General features: G+C 37.5%; 3 protein-coding genes across 3 annotated transcripts; all 3 read left to right on the top strand.

Moving 5' to 3' along the window:
- Positions 1-58: 58 nt before the first annotated feature.
- Positions 59-4,155, top strand: bloc1s4 (biogenesis of lysosomal organelles complex-1, subunit 4, cappuccino). Its single transcript, XM_061059612.1, has 5 exons — positions 59-433; positions 1,495-1,566; positions 1,668-1,769; positions 2,750-2,884; positions 3,101-4,155. Exons 1-5 carry the CDS (start codon positions 116-118, stop codon positions 3,197-3,199), a joined length of 726 nt encoding a protein of 241 aa, XP_060915595.1. The 5' UTR covers positions 59-115; the 3' UTR covers positions 3,200-4,155.
- Positions 4,156-4,905: 750 nt separating this feature from the next.
- Positions 4,906-9,418, top strand: LOC132990952 (nuclear transport factor 2-like). The gene is made up of 5 exons (XM_061059498.1): positions 4,906-5,034; positions 6,199-6,319; positions 6,520-6,591; positions 6,891-6,989; positions 9,102-9,418. Exons 2-5 carry the CDS (start codon positions 6,215-6,217, stop codon positions 9,216-9,218), a joined length of 393 nt encoding a protein of 130 aa, XP_060915481.1. The 5' UTR covers positions 4,906-5,034; positions 6,199-6,214; the 3' UTR covers positions 9,219-9,418.
- Positions 9,419-9,640: 222 nt separating this feature from the next.
- On the top strand, positions 9,641-15,023 carry rrm2b (ribonucleotide reductase M2 b). Its single transcript, XM_061059497.1, has 9 exons — positions 9,641-9,815; positions 10,324-10,488; positions 10,758-10,874; positions 11,039-11,172; positions 11,831-11,925; positions 12,013-12,146; positions 13,588-13,692; positions 13,897-14,010; positions 14,481-15,023. Exons 1-9 carry the CDS (start codon positions 9,768-9,770, stop codon positions 14,631-14,633), a joined length of 1,065 nt encoding a protein of 354 aa, XP_060915480.1. The 5' UTR covers positions 9,641-9,767; the 3' UTR covers positions 14,634-15,023.
- Positions 15,024-15,505: the final 482 nt, after the last annotated feature.

Below are 15,505 nucleotides of genomic sequence, written 5' to 3' on the forward strand. Positions count from 1 at the left end.
GCGCATTACACTGTCTTGGCCCTTATGAGTCACCATAGCTAGCACAACACACGTGACCCAGTCATTTGACAAGGCAAAACAACACGGCAGTGGTTCAGGAAGACAGGCGACAGACATGGACCTTCATCGAGTGGACAGAGTTGGCCTGCTGTCTCCCCTGGAGGAGTCCAGTGCTGAGATTAGCAGAGACAGCGGCATCGTGTCTCAAAGTGCGAGCAGTCTGTCCATGGTGAGTGAAATCCTCAGCAGCGGGACCGTGTCGCAGAGCCCGAGCTTTGGCGCAGCGGCTAACGTTATCCCCCAAAGCCCGAGCCCCGACGAAGCAGCAGACCCCGGGACATCTGACCAGCACTACCCGGAGCAGGACGACGAACTCCTGAGACACACCGCCTTCAGCTACTCAGCCTACATCCGGGCTACAGCTGGAGAAGAGGTTTGTGCTGAGGGCTTTACACCAAGTCTCACATAGTTAGCTCAGTTAACGAAAAGCTAACTCTTCGTTTATTAGAAAGGTGTAGCAAATTATACGGTTGTATCACTGCAGTAGTCATGGCTAATAAATCTTTTCTTAAAAAATCTATGTTTTTTTAGTTTTCTATACAAAAGAAGAATGTATTATTAACCACCAGGCCAAATTTCCGCAATGAAAAAAACGTATAAGTTTATAAAATGAAGCTTCAAAATCATGAAAAATGTAGCTGTATTCTCTCCTCTGGGATGCTGTGGGCGTGTCCATGGAATGCGCCGAAGCCACGCCCACTCGCGGAGAGACGTTCGTTAACGAGCAATGCAGCTCTGACCAACGACACAGTGGAACGGTTGCTAAGCGACACTGAAGTCGTAAATTGATTGGACTATCGCCAAGTTTACTACTATGGTTTACTATCTAGGACCTATAGGGCTAGGAAGTATGAAATCAACTTGTATTTATTAGTCCTTAACAAGTCAGTTTACTGCAATTTAAAAATTGAATGTAGGTGTAACGAATTATAATAAAAAATAAACAGCTTAATAAGGGGAACTCCACTGGTTCACTTCAAGTGTTAGTGTGATCATATATTCAAAGCTAAAGACTCACTTTTTTGTCCAATGCACATTATTAATTATGTCAAACCAGAGAGGAAACGTGGGAGACAGTTTTCTTAACTTGTAGAAACAGACTGTTTCTTTTCCTAACTTACTACTGATGGCAGGCTGAACAGGGCTCTGAGTTAACATTAAGTGGAAATGTGTGATTCCAGGCAGTTTTGGAAGAAGCTTAGCTAGCTAGTTGGATTTATAGGCAGACAAAGGCCCCTATGTTTTGACTCTGTGGTTCTTGCGGACACAATTTGAAGGCATTTAATAGATTTACAGCTTTAAATGATGTGTGGCCTGAAGGTGAAGTGAATAAAAAAGGTCACATATGCCTTAGGTCTACTCTGTTTGGTTTCTACATAGTTAATATGTTTGTGATAATTTCACAGCCTTCTCTTTTAATGATATCGTTTCTAGATCCTGTGCTTGGAGAAGAGCTTAGAAGAAATGCTGACAAGGGTGGATGAGTTTGTAGGAATGCTGGACATGGTAAGCTCAGTCATGCTTTGACTATGAATGATTATGCATGCACCATATCTCATTTTTATGGAACTTGAGCATGTATGTTTAACTCTTTGTTTTTATTGTAGATCCGTAATGATACTTCCCAGATAGTAAATGAAAATCTACCTCAAATTCAACAGAAGTCTGATGAAATGAGACAAATATACAGAAGAATTGATAAGTTAGAGGTAAGTCATCATACTTATTTGACACATTTAAAAAGGTTTCTACTATATACAGAAAATTCAGTTTGACGGTTTTTATAAGACACATCTTTTGACTCCAAACTACAGAAACTAATCAGAAATGAATGTAATGAAACATTCAAACCTATTCTGTAAAGTGGTGTGGGGCTGCTTTGGCTCAGATGTAGAGAAGGTCACATTTTAATCGATGGATTGACAGTTTGATCCACAGCTCCCGCAGTCCACATATCTAACCCCAAAGTGCTCTGAAGGCATAGCCACAACTTATTCAATGTATGTAAATGGAATTGTAATGATAGACTTGGCTCTTTGTTCAAGTATGGATGTGTGGAAGGCTGTGTGGGATCTGTAATAAGAACTTTAAATGACCTGAAGACTTAAAAGATGCTCATTAGGGCAGCAGTAGCTCAGTCTGTGAGGACTTCTCACTTAGCTGTTCAGTCAGCTCATTTCAGTTCATGAAAATTGGGACTGGGTGCTGGAGGGTTTACTGAGCCCTGCTCTTGAGCAAGGCACCGACTATTTAAAATCTGGAGTCCACCCAGTCCGAGACCAAGACAGAGTAAAAATGCTTTTGATTACAAGAAGAGACTGAGAGCTACAAAAAGTGGTCTTGAGACCGAGACCGATTTTGAGTCCTACAAAACTAGTAAACTACAGAGTTGTTTTTCTAACTTTTCTTGTACTTGTTTAGTTAAGTCAATTTTCTTCCTATGAATTATATTTTTTGCTTTTAATTATTACATTTTCCTAATGTTTTTAATGCCATTTTTATGGAACACCTTTCAAAATCCCTTATTGGCCCTCCATTTAAAAAAAAAAAGATCAAATATCATGAGCTTTTGAAGTCTTCACATTTATTATAGTTTAATGTTGAACTCTCTTGCATTAAGTTTGTCTCACCAATGTTTCATAGAACAATGTAATCAGCTTTTGCTGTATTATTCTTGCTTTGCCTGTAGGCCTTTGTAAAGATGGTTGGCGCCAATGTCAATGCGATGGAGGAGCAGGTCACACAGGCAGAAGGAGAGCTAGGAACACTGCCGGGTGCTTTCAAGAAAATCCTTCGCACAATGAGTGTCCCGGGGTTCCTAAATGTGAGAGCTCCTTCATGTACTTGTGATTCTTTTCGTTTGTCGTTTCTCTTTGCTTGCCCTTTAGCTTTGAGGTTCAGGCTGTTTACTGTAATAACAAATGTGAAACAGAGAAACTTTTCCCAATATTTTCTTTAAATCTTTCTCAACAATTCTGTAATTCTACTCCAGGCTGTGCTATTGATTCATTCAGATTTCTTTTTGTTTGTCAACTAACAGAAACCGTCCAGCCCAAGAAGACCAGCACCACATCAACGTCAAGAGATCCCCAGCGTGTTCCGAACAGACGATTATTTCCCATCACAGCCAGAGCAGTGACACACGGGAGCATTTAACACATAACTTGGTTCTAACCTCAGAGGCCTGTTGGGTGAAACTGTAGAGAGAACTTTTACTGCCATCCATTGAACGAGGAGCTATTGGTGCAGTGGCCTCAAATAAGCAATAGTAGCCTTTATGAACAAGTAACTGGAAGTGATGTGTGAAAGACATTCTGCATTTTGAGTGTCATTTTACTGGCAACAAGAAGAAAGCACTGAACTGTAGCAAAATGATTTTAAAAAAGTGCCTAAATGGGTCTTAGTTCTGTCTTGTTTCACAATGTTTGAAGAAAACAATGTCAGATGTTGGATTTGTGACAAGTCGGGAGGTAAAAGTCATCCAGCATGCCTATAGGACACTGTAAAGAAGGAAGGCAAGAAAGAGCTCTGAAGATCTACAGATGTACAACATGAAAATAACCCAGCTTTTTTTTTTATAAAGGACATTCCTGTAAATGGTGTTTATAAAGACCTGCACGCTGTTCATGCATTAATATGCATTTCTAATGTCTCTGCACTCTCCCTAAACAAAATAGATCTTATCCAGTCAAGCATTTAAATGTCTTCCATTTCAAAAGATTCACTTTTACTAATAGCCTTATGTTACAGGCTACGGATAAGAGTTGCCTCATGGACATGGCACTACATCTTTGATAGCACCTTTTTTAACAAAGCACACTATAGATGAGCTATCTTGGTTAGAGAGACTATGATGAATTAGAGTTTGGCCTCAGGCTGGAGTTACTATTGAGTTTTGTTCCCTTGGATATGGTCCTTGGGAGATCTCTGTACCTTAGAAATGTGATGATGCCCTTACCAATCCAAAAACAACAATGGTCACAGCTATGATTAATTATTTGATTATTTGCCAAAGTAGTTTTAAAAACAGATTTTTCATTTACAGGATATTTTATGTTGATGTTTTTAATACAATAATTAAAGATTTAATTGAGACACATTTGTGTTGATGTTGTTTTTGTCAGTGTACCTCCTGTTAAAAAAAAAAAAAAACAGGGTTCTGTGCATTGATGTGGTTTAAGTCGCAGCGGAAGAACTCCTTCCTCCTTCACTCCTGGCAGAAACCGAACAGAATCACTTGACCTTCTTTGGTCATCCAGCAAGGGACGTCAAAAGTGAATCATACCTCAGAGGAAAGCAGGAACCCTATGTGCTACAGAGAGGTAATCCAAATACATCATGGAATTGAATTTCAACACGTATTTAAAGCAATTAGGGAATTCAATTTTTTACATAGATGAAATTACAATGTAATATTGGAAAAACTTCCTGTCAGACTCAAATTTTCATGAAGAGCTACTGTTATGCTGGTCTTTGGTATGCAAACATCACCATAAGTACTACATTTGGAATAACAAGAATATTTGTTTTACATTTAAATCTCTATTTTTTTAATTATTATTATTTGGAAATGACATCGTTCTTTTCTGTTAATTTATTCAAAAAGGAGGGTAAGTTGTCCACCAATGATAAAAGTTCTATCAAAATAATAAAGTTATATCGAAATAATACGCAGTTCCTGCTGTATTCAGAGATTCTGGGCATCAGAATACATTTGACAAATTGTTCGTAGGGAATTCAGCTCCTTTTTTGAGTTTAAAAAATATTAAAACATGTATAAGAGAAATAACTCAGAAGGACACCTGAAGTGAAAGACCAAGACTTGGTTGTCCAGCAGATGGCGATGATGCAACGCCTGTGGATGCCTCCTGCCATAAAATCCAACAGACGAAGAAGAAGGAAGGAAGCGGGAACAGCATCAGCCTCGATTTTACTGACTCCGTCTCCACGCTGGCTTGTCTGCTGATTGAAAAAGTAAGCACATTTTTTTACAGACATAGTCAAGAAATGGTTTTCAGTCAAATGCTTACCAGCAACAACGTACTAAAAATCACTAGTGCTACCATGGTTATGTTTAGTCGATTTTTACGGCGATACAATGACATACACAATTCACAGAGAAGCCAGTGTGAGCTAATGCTAGCAGAAAGTTTTGTATTGGATAAGTTATGACGGTGGCTCCCGCTGTAGAAATGGTTTATTAATAGTTTTCTATATGACGAGGTCTGCATTAGCTAACCTGCAAAAGTCCCAGGCTGGACCGGTTGTAACTTCTGATGCATCAGAAGCTGTTTTCCGTAGCCTCCTTATTATTTACAGTGTATGGTAGCCTCCGCTAACGCCGTACAAACACTTAATAAAGATACAGAAAACAACTGATTGAATGACTAGCGTATGTCAAATAAAAAATCTGAAATATTTACTGTGTTTTTCAATATACATCAAGCGTTCATACATCTAGAACCAATAGAGAACTCTGACATAACTAGAAATTAAAATATCTATAATATGAATTAACAGGTGTTTCCAGCTCTTTGTTTCTATCTATTAAATTTGTAATAAGAATCTAATAGGAATCAATCCATAGAATAACTCAAACCACTCGTTTTGTTAAAGTTTATAGATAGTCTGAGAGAAGCTCAAATCAGAGGAACACACTGACAAGACATTTTAATTCTTCTGTGTGCCATTGAAATATGAAGCATAGTTGGAGAGAGTTTGAACTTGTTTTGATGTGCCTCTTGGAAAATCAATGAAGTGTCTGTAGACAGTGAAGCTTGGCAATATAACGCATTCATATTGTCTATATTGACCTTGTGTTTGAAACCTATAATTACCTTAGTAGAGGACTGAATTTAGGGTCAAAGCATAATGTGAAGGTTGAGTTGTGAACTTACACTAAAATAGACTCTTGAGAAGCTTTTCTATGTTTATTTGGCTTCATGTACATGTCATGTCTCTTTTACCTTTAAAACTTGTTGACATTTTATTAATCTGCACAGTATTATTTTGAACCTGATATTCTTGATGTTTTCATTTGAAGATGCTCCTAGAATAAGAATATTAAGCTAAAGAAGAGCCTTCTATCTACTGTAACATGGACTGACTGCTAATGACAGGACTCGTCTCTTCTTACAGATCTAACGCTTCAAAAATGGCTGGAGAGAAAGAAATATGGCAGAAGATTGGTGAAGGCTTTGTTCAGGCATATTACAACCAGTTTGACAATACCAACAGGATGGAGTTGGGTAACCTATATGTACGTTTGTCAAGTGTCCATTTAACTATTGCCAGCTCTGATAAAGTAAAAATCTGCAACATCAACACATGATGTCCATACATAACCTAATGCCTACATACTTATCACTCATTGTGACAGTTACTGTTGTGAATGCTTTGAAACTAGGTTTTTAAAAAATGGTATGCATGCATTGAATATATTCTTACACATTTTTTTAGTCTCCTGAGGCCTGTTTGACGTGGGAAGGAGCACCTTTTCAAGGAAGAGAAGCCATTGCTGCTAAACTAGCTGTAAGTATCAATTGAAAACAGTGAAAAGGATTTTTTTTTTTTTAAAGGCCAAACATCTTTTGGTGTGTCTGTGTGCATTGTACACGTACAGTGATGTACCATATAACAGCCATTCACAGGTAGACAGTTGGCATAGATAATACATTGGGTAATTTGCACACTTTGCACGTCTATTTCTGTTGTCATTGTCACTCTTCAAACCTTTTCTGGTGCCCTTAGTTTGCCGCAAAAAGTGAAAAGACAAAATAATGACGTGTTCTTCTGTATATTCATTGTAAACTCTTGTTCTTAATACACAGGGGCTGCCATTCAAGCGTATTAAGCATATTATCACAGAACAAGACTTCCAACCCACAATAGACAGTTGTATCCTCATCATGGTGTTTGGGCAGTTACAGGTAAGCTAGTTGAAAGAGATGCCTTTCCTTTTTTGATGACTTTGTGTGTATAAGAAAATAAGTTTGTCTTCATTGGTTTACCTGGTGTCAAGAGGCGGGTCAACTGGCTGTCTTAAGTCATTGTCTATTCCAGTGTCAGTGTATGCATGCATGTGAAAAAGGCGGTGTAATTCATTAAAGGCAACATCAACAACAACAAAAGCATGAAGAAAGAAATCAGTATAAAACTAGATTAAAGGAAGAATGTGCAACACTTTACACACCAATACATCAGAAATCAAGTATATCCTCTGTAAATGTCTCTCTGAGTCATGACTGTCTACAATGAGTGAGAAGCGTGAGTCCCGCCAGCTGTGCTGTTGTCGGGCTGTGTTTACATCATGTTTACATGGACGGCATTGTGTATAAAGCTGTGAGTAAGGCTGGGTATTGTCAAAAACCTCACCATTTAATTCAATTTTAGATTCTTTGTGTCACAATTCGATATTGATAAATATGCTTCACAACTGATTCAGTGATACACATAGATGACAGAAATACCAAAATAATTACTTACAGTACTGTCTGTGATCTGTTAAATAATAATGTGAGCATTGTTTGTGTTGATTTAGAACAAACTGACTCCAAAATGTGTTTTAAAGACGTTGATTAGTCATGTGGTGACTCCATACAACACGGATCGTGTTGTGGCGACACCCACATTACAATGGAAAAATGGATTTCAGGATTTTCTGAACTGATAATGAATTGGGGGAAAATATATTTCAATGCACTGATGAATCAGTGTTATTACTCAGACCTAGTGGGAAGTGTTAAAAATAAATGGATTGATTTTTATTTTTTTTTATTTTAAGGAGGTCGGATGATGAACAAACTGCTATAAATATGTGATGCACAGAAACCAATGAAAGAAAAATCAAATGTAGCTTTCATTGTCATTGTGTATTTAGACTGGAAAGCCAAATGATTCTGCTCACCTATTAAACATTACTTTACATCCTGTTAACATGATTTCAGTTTTACCACTGAACTTAAATGACAGTGACTGTTTACAGAGTTTTTAAGAACATGTTACAGGCAGTGGTCTGTTGCACTAGCTTTGTGTGTCTTAAGTTTGTATGTGAAGTTCACTCTAAACCTTAAGTGCACGCTAGTTAGTTTGTTGCTTAAGTTGCCATTTTTTGGTTATACCACAGAGACGAAAGGTTCACCTTAACTAGTAGGATATAACGTCCAAACTAAGAAATTACATTTTAACTTCATGTTACCAATCAGTGACAAGCATTTTTCTAAAGGCAGTGTTTGTTAAAGTGCTGCCTCTCAGGTTTAATAGTCTCTGAACAGACTAACTGCTGTTGATCCACAAACAGAAACAAAACGTTTGTAAAATATGAAGAAGCATTATGATTATAGGTGATAACTAAAGACTACACCCTTAAACTGCAGCTAATGCAAAACAACAACAGTGACACCGAGTGGTGAATTCTTCAACTACACCATCAGATGATTTAACAGTACTCTGTCGTTTGACAGATTCAATTTTCTCTGCTGGGGGGGGGAAGCAAAGTAATCATACATTTCCGAGGGATATACTGTATCCTGGAGACTACACTGCTGACACCAAACAGCCAAAAAAACATTCTCCTCCTTAGCTTTCAAGATTTTTCACCTTTAAAAACGGTAACCATGACCACCACATTTTACAAAGGACGTTACAGCTACTAGGTGCTAGATGTAAGGTGTGACTTCTGCCTACGTTGGAACTATCTCAGCTAATGCAACACCTTAAATCTTAGTAGTGCACAAACGCCGTCCTAAATTAGAAATGACATTCTTACTACAGCTGGTGCAACCTGGTACTGGTTACCCTTACATCTTAAGATGATCTATTCCTAAAGTGACCCCCCCCCCTTTTCTTGATACCTAAAAACTGAGACCAACGGTTCCTGCATTACCCACTAATCTTGCTATGTGGTACACAAAGTAGATCCAATCTTTTTCTAATGCAACCTTCTGCTTGTGTCTTTATTAAACACTCTGTACACCTTCTCAATCTGATTGTTGTCGCACACAAAAGTTTTGCTGTCTCACACTCTCTTGTCTTCATGATAGGTCGATGACGATCCACCAATGGCCTTTCATCAGGTGTTTATGCTCAAGTCCCAAAACTGTGCGTGGGCCTGCACAAATGATGTTTTCCGGTTGGGGATTCACAACATACCAGTGTAACAGTCTAGATATCTTAGCTTTCACACATTGACATCCAGCTTTGAATTCATACCATTGTCATGCTGTCATTATAAATGCTGGGAATTATATTAAGTTCCTCCATGTTTACAATACAAATGTAAGCATGTCCTCCGTGCTAGAGATGTCATATGTTATAGTACAACACATTCCTGTCCAATAAACCTGTCTATTAATCTGAAGTTCATTTTGTTCCCCTTCTTTACCAAATGCTTGTATTTCCGTTTAGCCTACTCACTTTCTTTATGATCAAGACTGCGTTATGAGTGACTGATATCAAGGGGAAAGTAGGTAACTTATAATAGAGATTGAGGGTTTTTATGTGTAATCAGCGTAATTTCCAGAAAGTGTCATCTTACTGGGGTTTTGTAATAAAACATTTCTCGTCTGACAGCTAGAGGCGCTAAACTCTTCTGTGGTCTGTTTAACCAACAAAGCTACAGCTGCACTCACAGCAAGGTTATGACACAGAGCAGCAGCTAGAAGAACCAAACTCCATGACATCGACGGTGAATAAAGTGGCTTCAAAAAATGGATCTACTGGAAATAGATGAGAAAAGTGTTGAACTGAGTGATACGGTAAGCAGCTTTCATGATGTGACGCTAGCATCAAATTAATCAGTGTCCTAGCACGTTGTCAGCGAGTCGGCCTGTTTTCCCAGTTAACGGAGGCATTAGTACTTATTTCAGACTTGGGCTTTTGTATATCAGAGTCAAGGTTAAGATTTAGGTACAGATTTCATCCGCTTTAAATGTTACCCTCTGTAATGTTAAATAAGCTAACTGTCAGCGACAACAATACATAAACCTTTATTGTAGAGTTGATAACACACGAAGACAAAGGCAGAATATGAAAAGAGCTTTGAAACGCATTTAAACTGGCTTAAAAGGGACATTTAATTAGGATATACCCTTTGTTTTTGGTGCTACGCTCTAATGCGCATGCGCAGTGCCTAGTTTTATTTTAAAGGTACAGCTCCTCTGATTTAAGTCGAGCCAAACAATTTCGAGTACTAACCTTACTAAATATTTGGTATTAAATATGTTTGCTTACGTTATAAATGTTGACTTTCTTGCTTTATTGTAGAATGGCTTGAAAGATAAAGACCATCACTGCTCAAATGGTTCTGCTACGGAAGATGAACCTTTGCTCCGAGAAAACTCCAGACGGTTTGTCATTTTCCCCATCCAGTACCACGACATCTGGAAGATGTACAAGCAGGCACAAGCCTCGTTCTGGACGGTGGAGGAAGTAGGTGTTTCACTTACAAAGAAAGTATCTGAATTTTGCAGGATAAAGGAAATAACAACGTGCACTTTGAAGACCTACCTTTTAGTTGTATTGATAAAATGTAGTCGATTTTATTTATGAAATAATTTTAACTATGCTATCGGGCTTGCACTTGTATTGTAACAGCCTCAAATACTAACTGTATAGGATTCAGCTGTCATCTCTGGAAAACAAATTATCAATCAACGAGAAACACATTTTTATGTTTATGCTGATGTTGGATTTTTCAGGTTGATCTTTCCAAAGACTTGCCACATTGGGACCGTTTAAAGCCTGAGGAAAGACACTTCATCTCCCATGTTCTAGCCTTCTTTGCTGCAAGTGATGGGATTGTCAACGAGAACCTGGTAAGAGGGTTCACTTTCAAACTGGCACCCTTGCAAGCTGCCAAAACATCGTATTTTTTTTTATAAAGAAACTGCCAAATCTTACTGCCAAATCTTAAACTTCATATTTCAGTTAAATTTGAGGTTACATCTTTGTGTGTGTGTGTTTCTGTCTCATCTAACAGGTGCAAAGGTTTAGCCAGGAGGTGCAGGTCGCTGAAGCACGCTCCTTCTACAGCTTTCAGATCCTCATTGAGACTGTTCACTCAGAGATGTACAGCATGCTTATCAACACTTACATCAGGGACCTTAAGGAAAGGTTTGTGTGTTTCTGTTTTCTGTGCTTTTTTTATGGTCCTGTATTGGCTGAATTTTCTTATGTGCTTTAATGAACCACAGCAGGGTACAACATTTGTTACTCAAAACTACTTAATTCAGAACAAAAATCAACAAGTTGGATACATAAAATTGGTTTAATCCAGTTGCTATGAATTGTAATGATACGATAAAGATCTAACCATATCCTTCTGCCTCGGTGCATTTAGAGTAACTGTATAACCACATACAGATACATTTAATCTTCTGAAGATATAACAAAGTTGTAAGAACAGCACCTGCTCATCACAGGCTACATCAACAGAAAACTGTGGTCATGCCTGTTGCATTTTCAGCTGCTGTTAATTTGAAGACAAAAGCTTCACTCACTCTGCACCAACCGGCTGTTCAAAAAGTATATGAACTGAATGTATTTTGTTTTACATGTTTGCTCCATTTATGTAACTATCTTTACAAGCCTTCCATTGTTTTTCTCTTTATTTGAATATTTTTTTTAACTCATGTTGCTCTCCTAAAACATTAACTACATCAAGTTCAATTCACAGTTGAATCTCTAAAACAAGTGCAAGTCACTAGATACTTATCACATGCTGCATGTTTAGTGATGGTTATATTGTGTGTCTTATGCGTTTGTGTCACAGGGACAACTTATTTAACGCCATTGAGACAATGCAGTGTGTGAAGAGAAAAGCAGACTGGGCCCTCCAGTGGATAAATGACAGCAAATCCTCGTTTGGTAAGGAAGACAAAGCATGATAGAGAGTTTCTCAGGTAGATGCGACTTCCTGTTATTAAAGGAAGTTTTTACACTTTCTTCCCTCAGGGGAGCGACTTGTGGCTTTCGTAGCAGTGGAGGGCATCTTCTTCTCTGGCTCATTCGCTGCCATCTATTGGCTGAAGAAGAGAGGACTAATGCCAGGTCTTACCTACTCCAACGAGCTGATAAGCAGGGATGAGGTAAGATATATTTTAAAAACAAAATAACATGTAGTTTAATCTGTCCAATAGAGCTTCTATTGTGGTACAAAATAATTGTCCATCCAATGATTGGAAGGATTTGTCACAGCATTTGATTTGGAATGCAGAGAATTTTCAACAAATGTCACAGGAAATGCTCCTTATTTTTTAATTACTATTGAACCTTTAATGTTAATTACATTTATGCTAGTTGACTGGTATGAACCAGCTAACCAACTGTTGATTAACAAACATTTAACAACCATTTATAGATTAATGAATCACTTGTTTGTAAAAAAAAAACCTAGTCATCTTCTCTCACTTAAAATGCAGCTTTTGTTTTGGTAAAACAGCTTGTTTTTTTATATTGTATAGATTAATGAATGTTGTTTTTTAAAAGTTGTATTAATGAGTGTTCCTGATGATTTAAAGCTTGCTGTAACCTGTAAGAGAAATGTTGTAATTGTCTTATTTATACTATGCTTTTAAAGACCATTAAGTTCATAGTTGCACACCATTATCATGATGGAAATCACTTACTCTGCTTATTAGCAGACCTACAATTCTACAATTCACTTAGCAGACACTTTTATCCAAAGCGACGTACATCAGAGAGTAAGTACAACACAAGCAAGGATCTAGAAAAAAGGGAACAATGTCAGTAAGAGCAAACAATCAGCTTTGAGTCTGATTGGACACACAGGTGCTGACAGGAAGTGACCAGAGGCAAAGTACAACATTGAGGGCAGTTCTTGAGAGCTCTAATCAGTATAGAAACCATCTTATAAGTCGTCGTTATCAAACAAAAACCATCGTCATTACCATCATCATCATCAATGATATTGAGACCATCATCATTAAGTTAGTAGGTATTCATGAAAGAGCTGGGTCTTTAGCTTTTTCTTAAAGGTGCAGAGGGACTCTGCAGATCCAATGGATTTCTCTATAATACCTCCAGTGTTTCCCCTACCATTATATTGGGGGGGAGCCCCCCCACCCCCCCTGAAGGTCAAGTAAGATTTATTTTTGGGCTTTTTGTGCCTTTATTGTAGGGATATGATAGTGGATAGAGTTGGAAATCAGGGAAAGAAGTCATTTAAGGATACCTTTCCGATCGAAAAGGACATCTGTCATTAAAAGTAACACATGAACACCCCCCCAACGCTGTAAACCTAGGGGAAACACTGACCTCTATAATAATTGTGATTCTTATGATAATGGTGTGCTTTTTTTGCACTCCACAATCACACAATTAATAAAATGGTTAACATTAGTAGATGTTTTATGTAGGGTCTTGACTGTGATTGCAGCTGCTGCTGTGAAAGTATAAATTCCTGCAAAGGATTAATAAAGTTTATATCTATATGTTGTATTTTGTTGTTGTTTTTATGGTCAGTTAAGAATTATTTTAACATGTTTATGGATGTGTTTCTTGTTACAGGGCTTGCACTGTAACTTTGCCTGCCTGCTGTACAGCTACCTGTTGAAGAAGCCGTCAGAGGACCGCGTGAAGGACATCATCACCAAAGCTGTTAGCATTGAGCAGGTCAGCCATAGTTGTAGTATACTGTATATACCGTAATTAGTTTGTTTTTTATTTTTTATTAATATTGCCTACAATTATAATATATCAGTTGTAGCTTAACAGTCAATTGTCATTTTGACTGATTTTTCTGATTTTTAAGTACTTAAATCTTCAGACCATGACAGTTGTGGAACTGTATGTAAACACAAATGTTTGGTGTTGCAGGAGTTTTTGACGGAGGCCTTACCAGTGGATCTCATTGGAATCAATTGTTGTCTGATGAAGCAGTATATTGAGTTTGTGGCTGACAGGCTTCTCACAGACCTTGGACTGGCTAAGGTAAATATATATATATGTTGTGGCTTTTCATGCCTTTATTAGAGAGATAAGATAGTGGGTAACATTGGAAATCAGAGAGAGAGAGAGAGAGAGAGAGTGGGGAATTACATACGGCAAGGGAGCCACAGGTCGGATTTGAACCCAGCTTGCCTGCTTTGAGGATTGTAGCCCCTGTACATGGGGCGCACAAACTAACCACTTGGCCAATGGCGCTCCTGTCTAAGGTCATTTTAATGATCAGAATATAGATATAAGAACAATTAAAGTGAAGGACCCCTGGGTTAAGAAGAATTAAAGTCTCACTAAAATATGACCATAGTGGCATATGACTTACATATTTACCAGTTACATTTTATTTGGTAACCACAAGATGTGTGGGTTTTACTTTAGTTTTATCTTTGTAAAAGATAAAACTTTGTGTGTAGTAATATTTGTGTGTAGTAATATTTGTTACTCTCCTTTCATTCAAGGTTTACCAAGCAGAGAATCCATTCGACTTCATGGAATCTATTTCACTAGAGGGGAAAACCAACTTCTTCGAGAAACGAGTTGGAGAGTATCAGAGATTTGGAGTGATGTCGAACATGATGGACTGTGAATTCACTCTGGATGCAGATTTCTGAAACTAAGGTTAAATAATGTTGTCAAGATTTGTTACTTTTAATCTATCTATTTCTTCTTTTTTTGTATAGAGGCATTTGTAAAAAATAAATCTAAAACACCTTTAAAATACTTTCACAGTATAATAAAGTACAAAACAATGGTTGTCAGGTTAGAGTTGCAATTTTCAGCAACCATTTATGTTGTTTTTTTACAGTAGGGTTTGAGAATTATAACTTGGGTTTGTTAGTTAGCAGTCAAATAGCTTGCAAAATGTAACGGGAAGAACAAAACCCCTTGAAAACGCTGCTAATTGCTATTTGAGACTTCAACAAACTTCTGGGCAGGTATATGAACAGTTAAAGTTAAAACGTTTATGAGATGATAAAGGTGATGACAGTTTGCTTCTACAGTGATTTTTTTAGCACATATTTGAATGTTCAATAAAATGTTTTGAAAATGATAATTTCTTAATTCAGCTGTTTTCTTTATTCATGCTGTTTCAGCTACTTTCACTCTATTCATCTTTATTTTTTATCCTGCATACTTTCACTTACTGAAACCATTCAAACATGTTTTAAATCTGATATTTTTTTACAACACTTGATATCTTGTTGATTGTAGTTGGCAGGAAATGTTTAAATCTTGCTATATCTCCACCTGCACCACATACAGTATAAGTAAACTGACATTTGTATCTCAATGTTAACATGCTGAGGCTGATGGTAGGCTTATGTCGTTATTGAAGGCATCTTTTTCTGCGTATGCTTGAATAATAGTAGCTTTTATGATAACTTGTACTTTGGCTTGAGTAGTTTTTTTTTTGCAAACTTAAAATAGTTTTGCTTGAGTACAGTTTAGTTTATGTTTACTCTACTTACATCTGCAGAATATA

This window comes from Labrus mixtus, chromosome 16, assembly GCF_963584025.1.
Source record: "Labrus mixtus chromosome 16, fLabMix1.1, whole genome shotgun sequence".
Taxonomy (NCBI): domain Eukaryota; kingdom Metazoa; phylum Chordata; class Actinopteri; order Labriformes; family Labridae; genus Labrus; species Labrus mixtus.